General features: G+C 52.4%; 2 protein-coding genes across 2 annotated transcripts; both read left to right on the top strand.

The window, feature by feature from the left end:
* Positions 1-5,618: 5,618 nt before the first annotated feature.
* PARS2 (prolyl-tRNA synthetase 2, mitochondrial) lies at positions 5,619-7,031 on the top strand. Its single transcript, XM_009959988.2, has one exon. The coding sequence runs from the start codon at positions 5,619-5,621 to the stop codon at positions 7,029-7,031; it is 1,413 nt and encodes a 470-aa protein (XP_009958290.2).
* A 1,521-nt stretch (positions 7,032-8,552) lies between these two features.
* Positions 8,553-16,355, top strand: TTC4 (tetratricopeptide repeat domain 4). The gene is made up of 10 exons (XM_086462366.1): positions 8,553-8,624; positions 8,736-8,853; positions 9,011-9,172; positions 9,858-9,935; positions 10,740-10,864; positions 11,156-11,242; positions 12,129-12,343; positions 13,522-13,603; positions 14,675-14,757; positions 15,684-16,355. The coding sequence occupies exons 1-10, from the start codon at positions 8,553-8,555 to the stop codon at positions 15,781-15,783; spliced, it is 1,122 nt and encodes a 373-aa protein (XP_086318492.1). The 3' UTR covers positions 15,784-16,355.
* Positions 16,356-16,639: the final 284 nt, after the last annotated feature.

The raw sequence follows: 16,639 nt of genomic DNA, 5'->3' as shown, positions 1-16,639 counted from the left end.
CCGCGGCACCCAGTATCGAGGTTCCCCAAGGAACACCCCCTCCCGGAAGCAGCCAGGGCTGGCAGACAGCAGGGTCAAGCAGGGGTCCTGGTTGTAACGGAGGCTCCCAACCTGGCTAAAGCAACATATTCAGGGTTTGATCCAACCGGTTACCGGGCTTTCATAAGGATAAATTATCTCTAAGCTGCTAAAAAATATATTCTTAAAGCAACTGCACAATCTGCTAACCCCACTTTGGGCAATAAAATTACGCTTTCGGTGCTTGTGGCCTCTGTGGCACCTTATTTGCCGCATCTGTGAGCACTGGTGGGTCTGGGCAAGGAGACCCAGGTCTGTGCTCTCTGCAGAGGAGGCTTGCCAGCCCCCTTGATGCCCATGGCGTTTGGGATGAGAGCAAGCCAGGCCTGGGGAAGCCTGTTCCCTGGCGCTGGGCTGCTGTTTGGTGCAGAAAGCAGGGTTTGCTGCCCAGCTATGCCACTCGCTCCCGTTGCAGGTATTTTTATCAGTGTTATTTATTTTCAAAAGTGTTGTCTGCTCAGGAGGGGCTGTCTGAAAATACCCGAGGGTTACCTGGGAGCACCTGCACCTTGGGTAGCTGCCAGGGTGCAGGGGATGTGCAGTAATTTTATATCTCCCAGTAACTTCCCGAGGGGCAAATCTAAGACAAGCCCTAAAACTAGCGCTTCACTGGGCATGAAACCATTGTCCTGCAGTCATGCAGTTACACTAACATCACCGGAGGGAATGAAACTACCCAGGAACGTTAGTCAGCCAGGCGTGTGAGCCAGCGCCGTGGGCTTGCAGACCCTACAAGCTGTGTAAGAGCGTGCCCAGGGCTGGTCAGGGTGTGCCACCTCCCTGTGCCGAGACCCCAAGCCCAAACTGCAAATCCTCCACAGGATGGAGAGAGGTTCAGCCGCTGAATGACTTTGCCTCTCACCTGCCCTGACTTCTCTTCCTTAGCCCTGGCCTGGTGCTACCCGGGGATGCTGCTGGAAAGGAAAGAAATGTTTTCCACCACCCTGACAGGGATCTAGGACTGTGGCTTCTCTAAGACCGACCTCCTTGATTGCTTTGGCAAGGTGCTATGCCCAGCGCTGCTGCGCCGGGGAGGGATTCAGTGCCCTCGTTCACCTTCCCCCATCCTCAGTGCTTTTCCTCCTGGAAATCCCCCAGGGCAAAGAGGGGAGGCCCCAGATGGGAGCAGAGACCCTCAGTCCCACCGTGCGCAGGGCACACTCCTCCCAAGCCACGTGTTTGGCCCCAATGGTACAAATCAGCCCCTGGCAAAGCAGCAGGCAAGCAGTTCGGTGAAAGGCTGCAGGGACAGCAGTACCTTTATTAGATTCCCCTGGCACAGCTGGGAAAAATAAGCAGCACAGACATGCTTTCAGGCACATAACCCCCGAGCTGAGCCCCACATTCAGTCGTGTCTGTTGATTTAATAACAGATATCAGCTTTCCCCACAGACCGCATCTCTTGTATAGCCTTAAACCCTCCTAGTTAAAAACACCATCCTGGCGAATCAATTCAAGATGTTTTTGTCCCTTTGATCAGCACAGCAGGCAGTAAGTCACTGACAGAACCATGGTTCACCTCTGTGGCTCGAACGGGTGATAGAGACAGTGAAAGACAACCCTCTCATCCTGAATTGCCTGGCGAAAATCTTCCACTTGCGGGGCAAGCAGGAGATGGCCAAAGGGATCTGCAATATGGCACTGGAGGTCCTCCAGGTCTCACAGCTCGAGGAGTGGGAGTACTGCACCCGGGTGCAGGTAGGTCCCTGTCGGGGCCAGCGCAGCGTCCTGGGTGTCTGAGGCGGGAGGCAGGTCCCCTTCCCGTGGGGACTTGTCCTCCTCCAGCAGCCTCCAAGACAGCTGCAGCACTTCTGCCAGCCAGCGTTTGCATTGTTCAACTGTGGCGAGACACACGTAGGGAGAGGCACCTGTCTGACAAAACCAGTGAAGGCTGGTCTGGGAGTGAAGTTGCTACCTGGCAGCCAGGAAATCTGGGCCAGATCCTGACTGGCATTGAGCTGCTGAGAGACTTCCCCAGGTCCCTCTGGGCAAGGTTTCATGGGATGCTGAGTCACCTCGTAGAACTGGCTCGCCTATTTAATAACTTCAATGCTCCTAAATCACTCAAGAGCACCAAAAATGTGCTCTTTCATCCCTTGATTTTGCCCATTTCCAGTCCCCACTGTGCACATTAGTGAGTATTTCCCACTACAGAAGAATCACAAAGCTTTCTTTAAATCAAATTTTTAAATAAAATAAGGACTCATTCTTACTTCCTTATATTTTAGCAGGATTATTTAACTCATAAAATGAGGCTCAGTGAAGTGAAATCCCCTCCTTTAGTGGAGTACTTTAATATGTGCTTACAACTACTCTTCAGAGACGTTTAACTTCCTTTGAGCTTGAGGCAAGAGGCTGAAAATTGTCATGCAGAGGTGGTCACCTGCTGCCAGGCGATGTCTGTCTGCCAGATCAGACTGGAGAAAGCTGAAAGGACACAAGAAAAAGGCTTCTGATTTCTCAGCCCTTCTTCAGGCGCACTGCTACGGCCAAGTGGTTCAATCTCTGAACACGTCAGGGCATGTTGCCCCCATGTCTCGAGGCTGAGAGGGGGAGCAGATGGGCTAGTTGCTTTCAAGGACCCCGTGATGACCAGGAACCAAATTTACAGCCAAGGTCAACAGGACAAGCAGCATCTCAGGGGTTTGCACCACCTTTGCTGGTACTGCTAACCACGGGGTCATGCTTTGGACACTGAGGTGCTGGGCAAGCTGGCCTGGCGCTCTGGTGTAGCTTGGCACAGCCAAGGAGCTGTCCTGATGTGTGCTAGTGGTTTGTACTCATCATTTTGTCACCCATCTGGCAACTGGGCACAAGATGATGGTTTCCAGATCCACATGAAGACGCATTTGCAAGATCTGGAACACGCCAAGATGGGACAGGGCCCAGTGCCTGACAGGACAAAGCTCATACATGCTAAAAATGACCTTGAAAGTGTCCTCAAGGTTCGTCCGTGCCTGAGGGCAAACCTGGACATGAGCTAGGTGAGGATGGGCATATCATACCCCTGAGATCCAGGGGAGCTCCTTGCAGTGTCCCCTGGTTTTCATTGTCTCTTAGCCCTGAAGTTAGTCCACAAGGACTGAGGGGACTGGCCCTCGGCTGCCTCTCCCTCCTGTTGGGCTCAGCTCTAGTGAGGTGTGAGGGAGATGGAAGGGTGCAGCAGGGCTGAAGGCAGGAACAGGGAACGGAGGGATTGCTATGGTTGGCATCAGCCTGAGCTGGGAGGGAATTCAGAGAGCTTATGGGAGCGAAGAGCTACCAGGAGACATTAGACACAAAGATGGGAGCAGGAGTCCAGCCCCCCCATGTACACTATGGACAGGGTGCTGAGAGCGAGCCAGCCACACTCTGTTACTCCTCTCCCCAGAGCCCAATGGGGAATGTCTCAGCCATTGGTCTCTCTTTTCTCCTGAAAAGCCCCATTTTGTCCTGCTCCACCCCACCCCACCCCCACCCCCATTACGATTTTTTACTACTATGTGATCACAGACATCATGGAAGAACGATTCCTGGTGGCCGAAACTCCTGGATGGAGCCATGGAGTTGGACCTGGGTGATACCATACCCGAACTGTGACTCCTCCGGGGCAAATGCCTGTGGCTTAAAAGCCAGGAAACCCTTGCCATCAGGAGCTTCAAGCAGGCCATCGAACTGAACGACGCAGTCTCCACCAAGAGCCTGTGGTGCCTCCTGGACCCACTGCTCGTGCTCTTTGGTCAGAAGAAGCTGAAGACAGAAACTCTGACGCAGGAGGTGGAGCAGCGGGTTAAGGAAGCCGAGAAGCAATTCCCGTGGCAGCACCTGCAGCAGGAGCTGAGGGTGGTCTGCTGCCATCGCACACCGGAGGTGATCTGGCTCTGCAAAGCCGTGATCGCCCAAGGGAGGCCGGAACTTGTGAAGCTGCTGTTTGATACGATGAAGGTCAATTCTTCCAAGGGCAGGGTGAACGAGCAGTCACTGGTACTGTCCCTCTGAGTTGTTGGGGTGGCAGCAGGCTCTGCAGAGCGGCTGTGTCTCTCATGAGCTGTCAGGAGCTGTAATAAACTGCTGACCAGCCTTTAGAGACAGGGAGGGAGGCTGATTTGTACTAACCGTTACGCATATATCCATTGCAGAATAACTAATACTTTAAAGATAAGAATGCAGCAGAATCCGCCAAGTCAAGGACACCAGGTGGAATCCTCCAATCAGACTGTGGGGCTCAAGGAACACAAAGGACTGAGCAGGAGAGACAGCGAGAGCAGCTAGCAAGAGCTGGTTCTCCGAACTGGAAAAGACCCAGGATGGTACAGGGCACGCGCCACAGGACAAGTTCAAAAGTTCAACCATGAGGAAGACTCTGACCTTCATCCCCAATGACCAACAAGGACCCCCGGCGGGGGGCGTAACTTGGGCGGACTGAGGCAAGACTATGGGAGGAACTTATGTTAATGAATTCCTGGAAATAATTAGAATAACCCAACCTTTTCTTAGAAATGTAATGAATAAACACGAAAGCTGTAAATATAAGGCAAGAATCCTAACGCCTGGGCACACACGTATGGAAGGAGCTATCCCCCGTGCTGCCCGGCGCCGCAATAACGAATACCTGCCTAATAACACTTAGTTGTTATTGAGTTTTCTCCAATTCAGAACTTCTCAGTTTTCTAAAACCTTGTTAATTAAAAAAGCAATAGACAAACTCCTTGTAGTATTAGCCCTGTAAGAGCCCTGTTGTTGCTCTGCTGTCCCTGGCACTGCAGGCCATCACTACCATCCCCGTGGCTGGCTGAGGTCCCTCCGAACCTCCAGCTCTCGTTCCGGGTAGGCGGCAGAGTGCCCGGGGTGTCCCCCGCCTTCATCGTGTCCCCAGGACGGCTGAGCTCGGAGGCGGAGGGCTCCTGCTCCTGCCCTTGCTGCCGGGGCCGCTGGGTTCTGGCGACACCTGCGCGGCTGGCATCCCCCTGGACCAGCCCACCTCGGCTCCTGTGCGCCCCTCCCCGCCCCCCGAGGACGCCCACCCGCTTTCATGCAACCCAGCCACGGGAGCTCAGCGCAACCACGGGGGTGCCGCGGCCCACGCCGGGTGGGCGGTGGAAAGTTACCCCGTGGGGCGTGCGGGGTCCACCCTGGGCGGACTCCTGCGCTACCGCCCAGCAGATGGCGCCCGGCCCCCGTTCTACCGGCGGAACCATAGAGTCCCGGCCTCCGCCGCCTCCTCTTCCCGCGGGCCGGGCACTGCCTCGCTGTCTTCCGGCTTCCGGACGACTACGGGTGAGATCCCCCACGTGACAGGGGGACTGCGGTTCCCATTGGTTACGTCGGCGGGGGCGGGACGCGCGGTGTTTCCCTGCGGGCTGCGCGAGGGGCGGGGCGCGCGCCCGCGTGAGTGTCCGCGCATGTGCACGTGTGCCGGCGTCCCCGGCCGTGCCGTGCATGCGTGCAAGGGCTCGCGTGTCCCGGCGCCCGCGTGGCGGTGTCCGCGGGTGGGCGGGGCACCCGCCGTTCCCGCCAACCTCCCCGTCTCGCCGGCCCCGGGCCCCCTCCCGGACCCCTCCATGGAGGGTTTGCTGAGAAGATGGCGACTCCCGGCGCTGAGCGCCCGGCGGCAGGGCTGCAGGCCCCGGCATGGCGGCCCGGGCAGGGCGAGGCGGCTGCTGCTCTCACAGCTTTTCCAGCCCTTCAACCTGCAGGTGAGCGACGAGGCCGGGGGACACGGCGGGCCTGGGGAGCCCACCTGCCGGAGCCAGAAGCTGATGCTGCAGGCGGGGCTCATCCACCCCTCCAGCCCCGGCTGCTACTCCTACCTGCCACCCACTGTCCGCGCCATGGAGAAGCTCGTCAAGGCGATGGACGAGGAGATGCAGGCTGTGGGCGGGCAGAAGCTGAACATGCCCAGCCTGAGCTCGGCGGAGTTGTGGCGCGCCAGCGGCCGTTGGGACCAGATGGGGCCGGAGCTCTTCCGGCTGGCGGACCGGCACGGCAAGGGCTACTGCCTGGGCCCCACGCACGAGGAGGCGGTGACGGAGCTGGTGGCTGCTCAGAGCAATCTGACCTACAAGCAGCTCCCGCTGCGCCTCTACCAAGTCACCAGGAAGTTTCGGGATGAGCCAAAGCCCCGTTTCGGCTTGCTGCGCAGCCGGGAGTTTTACATGAAGGACATGTACACCTTCGACGCCTCTGAAGAGGCGGCTCGGCAGACCTACGACCTGGTGTGCAACGCCTACCGCAGCCTCTTCGAGCGCCTGGGCCTCCCCTTTGTCAAAGTGCAGGCGGCCACGGGCAGCATCGGCGGCACCATGTCCCATGAGTTCCAGCTTCCGGCAGACGTTGGTGAGGACAGGCTGGTGCTGTGCCGTGATGGACATTTTGCGGCCAACGTGGAAACGTTAAGCGGGGAGCAAAAGTCTTGCCCCACATGCGGGGAAAAACTCATCCAGACCAAAGGGATCGAAGTGGGGCACACATTTTATCTGGGTACCAAGTATTCCTCTGTCTCCAATGCAGTCTTCTACTCCCCTGAGAACAAACCTCAGCTGGCAGAAATGGGTTGCTACGGCCTGGGTGTCACTCGTATCCTGGCAGCCTCCATTGAGGTGCTCTCTACAGAGGACAGCATCCGTTGGCCGAGCCTCATCGCTCCCTACCAGCTCTGCTTCATCCCCCCAAAGAGAGGCAGCAGGGAGGAGGAGGGGGAGGGAGATGCCCTGCTGGAGAGGGTGTACGATGACCTTGCTGAAGCGCTGCCCCACCTGGCTGGCGACTCAGTGCTGGATGACAGGACGCAGCTGACCATCGGCAAAAGGCTAAAGGATGCCAGCAAGCTGGGTTATCCCTACGTGGTTGTAGCCGGGAAGAGGGTTTGTGAGGACCCCCCGGTCTTCGAGGTCTGGAATCAGAATGCTGGCAAGGTTTTGTTCCTCACCAAGGAAGGTGTCATTGAGTTACTGAGTAAAGTGCAAGTCCCTTAAGATCCCCGTCTCTGAATCTCTCCTCTTTGCTGCACTAAGTTTATCTGAACAGCCCTGTTCCTTTTCAAGGACGTGCAGGTTGTTGGTGATGGCTCTGGGTGAGCAGAGCCAAATTCAGCTCACGTCAGAGCTTGCCACAGTGTCTTGCAACTGCACTGGGTGCTGGGGTTGAGCTGGGGTCAGCCCACATTCCCCCACGGGGCCGGGAGTGTTTGTTCCTCTGGCTACAGGCCCCAGTGAGCTGCCTTTACTGTGCAGCCGTGGGAGCACCAGGGTCGGCCCCTTGCTGCCCAGCCATGGCAGACATGGCCTCTGTCAAGCGCAGGCAACAGCTGAGGCTGCAGGAGGGGGGACGGGAGGGCTTCCCTTGACCTTTTCAGGTGCTGAGTTCTCAGCATGAGAGATTTTAAGAAGGAGAGGAGGAAGGTGCCTTTCCTCCATTTACATCTTGTCTTTGGAGACACCCAGGTTCTGTGAAGGTTAATCTGGATGCAGTTTTTCTTAAAGCAAACTGGTGACCTCCAGAGACATATTCACCTTGGAAATGCCATAGCGCTGTGAATCTGGAGGAATTAAGATGAAGAAAGATGTCAGGCATCCGCACCCCAGTCCTGCAGGTCAGTCCAGGTGGTGAGGTGCCTGGATCTGCTGGGCTTGGGTGGTGACACTGTTTCGGGAATGCAGCCTCGGAGCGGTAGAAAATCTTTGCAAAAAAAAAATAACAAGGAAACATGAAATCTGGGGACCTGCAAAGCCTGAGGGTAAAAATATGCAGGCTGTGTTGTTGCTTATAGGCTGTAGTAACCCTGTCACAGGGTGGTGATAGCCTGCCTGTACATGCCCACTGCAGCGTGGGGCTCGCCGTGCTGGGCTCCTGTGAGGAAGAGCTTGCCGCCATCCCAGCGGCACTGGCTGGTGCCACCGCACCATGAGCCTCCCCTGGACAGGGAGCTCCTTGGAAGGAGTCGCCTTGCCCCCGTGCCGCAGCTCCTGGCTCTGAGATCTAGACATCAGGAGCGACAGCGATGCCGCTGTCATGTAGGGCTGAGGAGGTCACTTAGTCCTTCTTCTCCCTCTCCCAGCCAGGATCAGCTCCACCTGCCATCCCTATGATGGACGCCACCTAAACCTGCTGCTGAAGGGCCTTGAGGGCGCGGGGGCCGGGCCTTGAGGGCGCGGGGGCCGGGCCTTGAGGGCGCGGGGGCCGGGCCTTGAGGGCGCGGGGGCCGGGCCTTGAGGGCGCGGGGGCCGGGCCTTGAGGGCGCGGGGGCCGGGCCTTGAGGGCGCGGGGGCCGGGCCTTGAGGGCGCGGGGGCCGGGCCTTGAGGGCGCGGGGGCCGGGCCTTGAGGGCGCGGGGGCCGGGCCTTGAGGGCGCGGGGGCCGGGCCTTGAGGGCGCGGGGGCCGGGCCTTGAGGGCGCGGGGGCCGGGCCTTGAGGGCGCGGGGGCCGGGCCTTGAGGGCGCGGGGGCCGGGCCTTGAGGGCGCGGGGCGGGGCGGAACGGCGCGGCGCGGCGCGGCAGCATGGCGGAGGCCGGGGCGGGCGGTAGCACGGCGCGGTACCGGGGCGCTCTCCACCCGGAAACCTGGGAGGAGGTGAGGCGGCGGGGCCGGGGGGTGCGGGCGGGCGGGCGCCGGGCCGGGCCGGGCCGGGCCGGGCCGGGCTGGGCTGGGCTGGGCTGAAGGACGGTGTGTGTCCGCCCGCAGGAGCTGGAGGCCATCCCCATGTTCATGAAGCGGTGCCCGGCCGAGATCGACGCGGCCCGGCAGCCCGAGCTGGCCTGTCTGCAGTCCCTCCTCTTCGACGAGGAGCAGGGCCCCGCAGGTGTGCAGCCGGGGCTGGGGTTGGGGGGTGGGTGTCCTGCCGGTCTGCCCCTCCGCCGGGGGAGAGGGCTTGGGGTGCCCGTGGGGAGCTGCGCCTCCGGCTCAGGCCCTGCCCGCCCCCCTCGCCCCCCCCCCCCCCCCCCCCCCATCCCCTGCAGAGCTGGCCAGAATGTACAAAAACGAAGGGAACGAGTACTTCAAGGAGAGGGACTACAGGAGAGCTGTCATCGCCTACACCGAGGGGCTGAAAAAGAAATGCGAGGACCCCGAGCTGAACGCCGTGCTGCACACCAACCGAGGGGCCGCACAATTTTACCTGGGTAACGAGATGTGCGCCATCCTGCCCTGGATGGGGCTGAGAGGGGGGCTCTGCCGTCCAAAATTGCTTTTCCTCCCCATTTTGGGTTTTCTTTAGCTTTTTTGTGATACGGCATACTAAATAGCTTTTTTATGTGAAAAAGACACCTTGAACTCTGAAGACCTGTCTCACTTCAGAGCACAGCTGCGTGCAGGGTTTGTGCTTTGTTCATTGGAACCATTAGCTGCTGCTCAAGCCTTGGCTTCAGGAGAGGACAAAGCCAGTGGGTTTTGATGGCAAACAGATTCACAGGGTGATTGGAACTACAGGGGGATGCCCTGGCTTCAAAAATCTGTTGAAGCAACATGTTCAATATCATTCTTTCCTGGCCATGACCTCCTCAAGCTACCATCCATCCTGCCAACAGCATCCGTGCAGCAGGGAGGGCATTCCTGGCCTTTTAATGCTGTTGTGTGTTGCAGGTGGGAGACAATTTGCTCACAGTCATGTTACTTCTCACCTGTATGACTGATTCCTGTCCTTCCATTTCTTGCTCTTAGTTTGCTCTTTCTTCTTCCACTCGCCTCACACTGATTGTAGAAGCAAATGAATTACAGAGTCTCTGCATAAGCTGTTTTGTCACCTTGGGATCTGGTTGGGTTTTAAATGTAAAGGAAAGGTTCTGAGCCGTTTTGCCTGCTTTATAGGTAACTACCGTTCTGCTCTCAATGATGCCATCCGGGCGAAAAAGCAAAAGCCCACCCATCTCAAAGCAATCATAAGAGGTAAGAATTCACGCGTGTCTTGGAGCGCAAGGAACGTCATTTCAAAACAGCTTTGCACACTTTGGTTTTACTTGTTATGCTGTTCCTGCTACAAGGCCTGGAACAGACTGTTGTTGGATGTTGCTTTGTTTTGCTGCATGTTGCTGGTGTTAAATAACAGTGTTTATAAACCTTAAATTACTGTGAGTGGGCAGCATACTTTGTTTCTGGACAGCATTCATCTCAGAAAAAATGAAGTGGTTACTGCAGGAGATCTCTCCTCTTGTTTTGTTGCTGCTGTTTCTCCCCAAAACAGAGCTCTGCGTTTTGCTTTGGAACTTCAGTCAAAAACCACTACCCTTTATGCTGTTTGCTTTTCAAGCACTATATCTGTCAAAGAGGCATTGGACCTCTTTCTGTAAAGCACAGCATAACTTCTGCTGTTTTCCACAATACTGGTTTTTGTTCTTTGTATTTTTCCCCCAGCATTCCTCACTCCATGGAAGTTGCCGCTTTATTTTTCCTTCTGAGACAGTTACTTCTATGTTAATGATAATGATAAAATTTTGCTTGTAGCAGACACTTCTAGCATCATTCTGCTGATTTCTGTGACTACATGGCAAATGATACAAGAACTGCTGAAATATTTTAGGTTTTCTTCTCAGCTGACCTGCTGGAAGTCTACGATTGAACATGACCCTGCGAGACAATACCGTGTGCTGCTGTGTGTGCCTCTAGGGCTAATGCTGTCTTTATAACCACCACTTTGTGTGGTAGTTGTATACTGACTCCAATACTAGAAACTTAAAATCTTAATCCTTCTAGGAGCTCTCTGTCACATGGAGCTAAAGAATTTCTCTGAAGCAATAGCATGGTGTGAGGAGGGCTTGCGAATAGATTCAAAAGAGAAAAAGCTTGTGGAAATGAGAGCTAAAGCTGACAAATTAAAGGTAAATATTAAGGCAGTCTAGCGTCTACAATGCTTGTCACCTGCTTTGTGTCCAGGAGCACTTTGGGATCCTTGGTTGGAGAGTGCTCCGTACAAGTGTCTGTGTAGTGTAATACCCCCAAACAGAACTGAGTGGTGGTTCCACGTAGTAGAAGAGAGATGTGTAGGGGAAGGAGCTGGAGGGGACCCTTCTGGAGACCTGAACTGATTTCTCCACTCGCTGGCAGCTTAGAGCAGTGATGGGCATTGACTTGCTGTGTGTGACGATGGTGCAACCTTTTCTTACATGTAGCGAGCTGAGGAGCGGGATGCAAGGAAAGCAAAGGTGATGGAGAAGAAAGAACAGTGTCACAAGGAAATTTTGCTTGCAGCAATAAAGGTGGGTCAGTGAAGGGGTGGGGCTGGGTTGGGTTGGTGGGTTTTTTTAAGAGCTCTGTTGTTCAAGAGGACCTTCTCACACAGAGGCTTTTGGGGGCTAGAGTCAAAAAAATGGGTTAGAAACACAATTCTGCTGATCTGTGTGGCTGTAGCCCCAGCTCCCAGGCCTGTTTCCTTATTTCAGTTAACAACTAATGCAGAATACAAAGCTAGTGGTAGGAGATGGACTGAGCATCCAAGAGAGTAGTCTGGCTGCCGGGCTGTAGCGTGACGCTGGCCCCATGAACCTTGCTTTCTTTGCTGCTGGTGGGCGATACTGCAGTGGAAGGGTAGAAGATAACAATTCAGTAGGCTGGAGGAGAGAATCAATCCTGGATCTTCTCCTTCCTCAGCCAGTGTTTGGGCTATGTTAGAATATTTGGGGCTGTTAACATAAAATCTGTTCTCCTGTTCTGCCAATTGTCTTTCCAAAGAAAAGAGTGAGCTTGCTTCGGTTCTCTGAAAGAGTGGGTGTTCTCAGGAGCTGGTGCATGTAGTTGCACCCTGAAGTTATGCCTGTTTGGTCTCAAAGAATAGGATTTCAGATGAATCCATTTCCCCACCTTTTTTCAGGCTCTTCTCTCAGCCTGTGAGCTCCTCTAGATTCCCACCTCTCCTTGTCTGTTTTAGGAGGAGGCTGGGTGTCTGGCTGAGATTCTGGATCCTGCTGGGAAGACCTGTCACCTGAGTAGTGCTGTAGGAAGGCTTTTGATAGCCTGTTTAAGAGCTGACTCATTAATGAGATGCAATTTGTCCTTTTACTGACTGCTAAATTTTTGCTCTTATTCTCCCCACCACACCCATTTGGTTTTTGGTTGGTTTTATTTTTTTTCCTTCCTCCCCTCCAGGAAAGAAATATCAAGCTGGTTCTTGAGCCCTCAGATGAAGAAGAGGAAATATCAGATGGCCTGGCTGAGATATCCTTAGATGGGTTCCACTCTGACAGCGCCACAGGGGCAAAGGTGCACTTAGATGCTGATGGCAACCTGAACTGGCCTGTCCTCTTTCTGTACCCTGAGCACGAGCAAACAGACTTCGTTGCAGCTTTTCATGAGAACTCCAGGTAAATGCACTGTCAGCAGCGTCCTTGCACAAAGGAGATGTTTGAGTAGATGAGAGCAGACAGCAAGCAAAACACTGCCATGCTAATGAAGTAGCTCCAGATTTCTAATCTCCTAGCTGACCCTGCTTTTGAGCAGGAGGTTGCACTAAATGACCTCCTTTCCAACCTGAATTGTTCTGTGATTTATAAGTGCAAAATCTATGAGGGCCAAAATATGAGGACGCAGAGAAACGTGCTATATCTAGCCAGTGTGATCACAGGGGCTTGCAGTGCAAGCTTAAACCAGTGGCCAGTAATACCAGTGACCCGCCCCATGCATGGATTTCAGAGGTTCATTAAGGCGCTGTTTGAAGCCCTCCAAATATGTGGGTCTTGTAAAAATGATTAAACTTAGAAATTATAAAAAGTTTCCAAAAGGGACCTCTTGTGACCACCAGGGGCCCCACGGTTTGCTTAGGGCTTACAGCAGGCGTGGCTGAAGTGCTGCAGACTTTTCAGACTATGAGCAAGTGGCTGGCAAGGTGAGAATTCCAATTTTCTTGATGTAAACTTCAGTTTCTGGTCTTGCAACGTTAAACAAACTTGGAATTTGTAACTTTTTAAATTTTTTTTGTGGGGAGAGAAGTATTCCTCAGATCTGTTAATAAGTTTAGGACTTAAAATTACAGTGCAAACAGATAGTAAAGTTGTGGTTCTAATGTGGTGGTGTTCACTATGCCTTTTCATGACCAAAAGAAGTGAAAATGGGTTCTTGGAACGAATTGGCCACCAATACTCCTGAAGAACTGTAATAAACAAGCCTCTGACACACAAGCGTATTCTCAGCACCCTGATCTGGTGAAGCGTGGTGCTGATGGGACCATTTAGAAGGAAAATCGATTTTAGAGAAAATGCAGGGTGTTTGTGTTTACATCTTTTTCAGTGTGAAAATGCAAAGTTGAAGATAATTTGTTGTTGCACTGCTCAAGTTTGGAAGCAATAGCGTGAGTTACAACAGGGCCTTGGTCTGATTGGGCAAGCGATGAGTTTGAAGGGAAGAAACTATTTGTGATCTAAGCTTACTTTAAAGTCTATTGTCTAATTTGCTAATGTGTTTTTACCATCGTTCAAATGCAACTGTACAAATTATTGAAGCTGAACTCTTTGTCTAAGCTAACCAAGTGTGTTTTGGCTTTTAGGTTTATTGATCATTTAATGGTGATGTTTGCTGAGTTACCTCCTTGGGATTTAGAAAGAAAATACCTTCCCAGCAATCTCGAGGTGAGAAGTTTGACTTTCCTTCTATTTCAGGGTTGTTGTGCTGTGGTTGTTTTTTTTTTTCTGGAGTGAGATAATACACAGGTTTGAGTGTATGAAACAGGTAACGATGCCATTGCTTTGTCATACGTGGGTGTGAAATAAGGATCTGGAGAGCTACATTTAGTTGTATACTCAAACATTTTCCAAATGTGCTGGCATGGACACAGAGTTCGTTAGTGAAAATGAAAGTTGTCAGCCATTTAATGTTGCATTTGATAGAAGGTATTTATAGATGCTGCTTAGATTCCTATCTTTGTAATGATGATTAAGATTTAAACCATCAAGCTGGAAGGCTGCCTGTTTTTTTAACTGCGTTGTGAAGTTGCTCAATACAAATGAGAAAATATTATTAAAAAATTGGTTATTTTCAGAACTAACTGGAGGAACTTAAACACTTAAACTCGTCAAGACAATATATGTCTGTTAAGACTTTAGCAAAGGTGGGACGTGAGTTGGTTGTGGCTGCAGCAGGTTTTGAGGATTTTTCAGAAATTGAACATAGAAGGATACAGTTGTTTATTTTTCATTTTCCACTTCAGTGTCACATGTGCCAGGCAGCAGCGCAGCCCTTAGTGCAGCGAGCAGACAGGTCCAAAGGGACAGTGGCTGTGTATTTTACCAGATTAAAACCTGGAATTACAGCTCTGCATGTATGTATGGTCTAAGGCACGGTTGCTGGATCCAAATCTCTTAAATTTACTCTATTTTTGTTCAAATAGCTTTAAACCTACTCAGTTTAGCTCATAGTAGTCCTGCATTTCCCCTGTTAAAAAGCAGCCTGTAGATTTGGATTGCTGCTCTGTAAAGCACAGGAACAGCCAGCGTATTTTGCCTTCCTGCTGCCACTGCCATAAGAAGCTAAGCTGGTTTGTACTGGGAAGACTTGGAATTTACACAACAGAGTTCCTCCTTGTTGGTTCAAAGCTACAGAAGTTTGATAAACCTCTAGTAGATACATGTTGTGCTGTTACTGGACTTTTGCCAGCTTAGTAGTTTGCCTTTATGTGTCTTTAATAACCCAAATTTTTTCAGCTTTATTTTGAAGATGGAGAAAGAGCAGAAATGTATGAGCTGAACCCAGAACACACATTGCTGCAAGTGCTGCAGCACAAAAGGTGAGGCTGTACCTCTTTGTGTCCAGAGAGAGCACGAAGGCAAAAAGTGTGAGCTTTGGGCTTTAAGTGCGGGTGGTTCTCCGATTTAATAGTCCTAACTCTTGAAAGTGTAAAGCAGCACGACTGCATGAATTTTGCACCTGGCTTTAGTGACTTACTTTTTTTATTTCCCCCCAAAAAAACGAACGACTCTTTCCAGGACTGGATGGAGATGGGAAGGGGAGTTGGACTACACCCCAGCAGCAGCACAAAAGGGCTGTTTCAGATCCCATCTATGCAATACTACTTTAAAAAAAAAAAAAAAAAAGCAGCGGCATATAAAGAGAGCATGTTGAAGGTTAACAGCGTTCTCACTGTTAATAATGCTGCATGAGCAGCCCCCAACACAGCGTGCAGCACAGTTTCACTCTGAAATGGACTTTAAAGCGTTGTGCGGTTATTTAGAGAGAAGAATTTGCTGTTTGTGAAGCCCAAAAGTTCTTGTAAAGCCTGTACTGTTGACTTGCACCATCTCGTAACTAGCTGGAGAAAGCCGGCTGCGCAGCGCTGGCAGCGCGGTCTGTCACAGTGGAGCAGAGCTCTGGGCCCACTGCTGTGGGCTGTGTCTGAGCTGTCACTCCGTAAAACTCAGCAGCCAGCTTAAGCCCTCAGATTTCAGGCTGTAAGGGCAGCTGCAAAAGAAACCTCCTTCCAGGGGGAGAATAGCAGCTGTTTTAGTTAAAGGAGCTGTTGGGAGAAGAGCTGATTCGTAAAACACTCCTCGGATGTGCGTCGCCCTGGCTGCGAAAGGCTCTGCTAATCAGCAGAAAAGCTCGTCATCAGCCTTTTTGGGGGTCAGCCTTTATTGAGCTGGGCGGAGGTCACTCACTTTGCGTGACACTTGGCCAGCTACAAGGAAGCCAAAGGACTCTGTTTAATCTTTGCAGGTATTTTGTAAAGGCGGGCACTCCAACGGTGTTGGCGTTTGTAAAGCGTTCTCCTTTCTCTGAGAAGTACTTCTCTGGCAAGAAGGTGCATCGACTATAATGAGCAAGAATGAAACGAGAGGAATCCTGTGCAAGAGGCTGCTGTTTGTTATCCCAGCTACAGACTGCGAACTTCTGCTTGAACAAAAATACGTTGTGCGCTTCAGGGGAGAAATAATCTTGGCACACGGGGAAACTTCCAGGAAAGCAACGCAGGAGAACGAAGAGCTTACAAGAGGGGATTATTTGTTTAAAAGGAAATCCAGCTGGTTTGCAGAAGGTCTCCTCTACGACAGGCTGCATGTGGTTTTGAAATAAGCCTGAAGCAGTGCCAAACGCTGGCTGCAGTTGAAGCAGCGGCAGCTGGGAATGTACTTACCTGTGAAAAATCACTGATTTCCCTGGGAGGTGGGCTGTAGTTGCTGGGGTTTAACAGCAGTGCTCTGGGGAGATACCCGCCTCTTGCAGCGGGGTGGATGCGGTCAGATTCCTGCCTGGGATTGAGCAGCTGCTGGTTTTTTGCCGCTTGGCTCTGCTGCTGCCCAGGGTAAAGCAGAGCTCTTTGTTCAGAGCTACCTTACTTGATTGTCCTATATAATCTGGAAATAAATGTGTCTGTTCTAATTAGACTGACTTCTGCCTAATAAATGAGACAATATTTTTTCTCGCCTCATGAAATACTGCAAGAGAATGACAAACAGTAATTTTAAACCCAAACGTAACAGCCTTACCCATTACACTAACTGGTACAACCAACATACAGGGTCTTCTGTGCTTCTGTATTAGCTTTCAGCATTTAATTAAAGGTAGTTCTAAATCTCTCATTTCTTTCTCTTCTGCAGTGTCTCTGTGACTGCAGAAATACACTGCTGTTTTAGACACGGGGCATGGAAGAGCTGTTCGGCCATAAACACTTC

Source organism: Leptosomus discolor, chromosome 3 (genome assembly GCF_034619465.1).
Source record: "Leptosomus discolor isolate bLepDis1 chromosome 3, bLepDis1.hap2, whole genome shotgun sequence".
In the NCBI taxonomy this organism is placed as follows: Eukaryota; Metazoa; Chordata; class Aves; order Leptosomiformes; family Leptosomidae; genus Leptosomus; species Leptosomus discolor.
Note: the sequence above shows the minus strand (reverse complement) of the source record. Positions and strands in the feature narration are given on the sequence as shown.

Bases quoted from the DNA above. Each gene is read 5' to 3' on its own strand.
- PARS2 (XM_009959988.2), top strand. From the start codon at position 5,619: ATGGAGGGTTTGCTGAGAAGATGGCGACTCCCGGCGCTGAGCGCCCGG.
- TTC4 (XM_086462366.1), top strand. From the start codon at position 8,553: ATGGCGGAGGCCGGGGCGGGCGGTAGCACGGCGCGGTACCGGGGCGCT. The intron at 9,173-9,857 runs GTAACGAGATGT...CCTGCTTTATAG, and splicing joins GGCCGCACAATTTTACCTGG to GTAACTACCGTTCTGCTCTC. The intron at 9,936-10,739 runs GTAAGAATTCAC...TAATCCTTCTAG, and splicing joins TCTCAAAGCAATCATAAGAG to GAGCTCTCTGTCACATGGAG.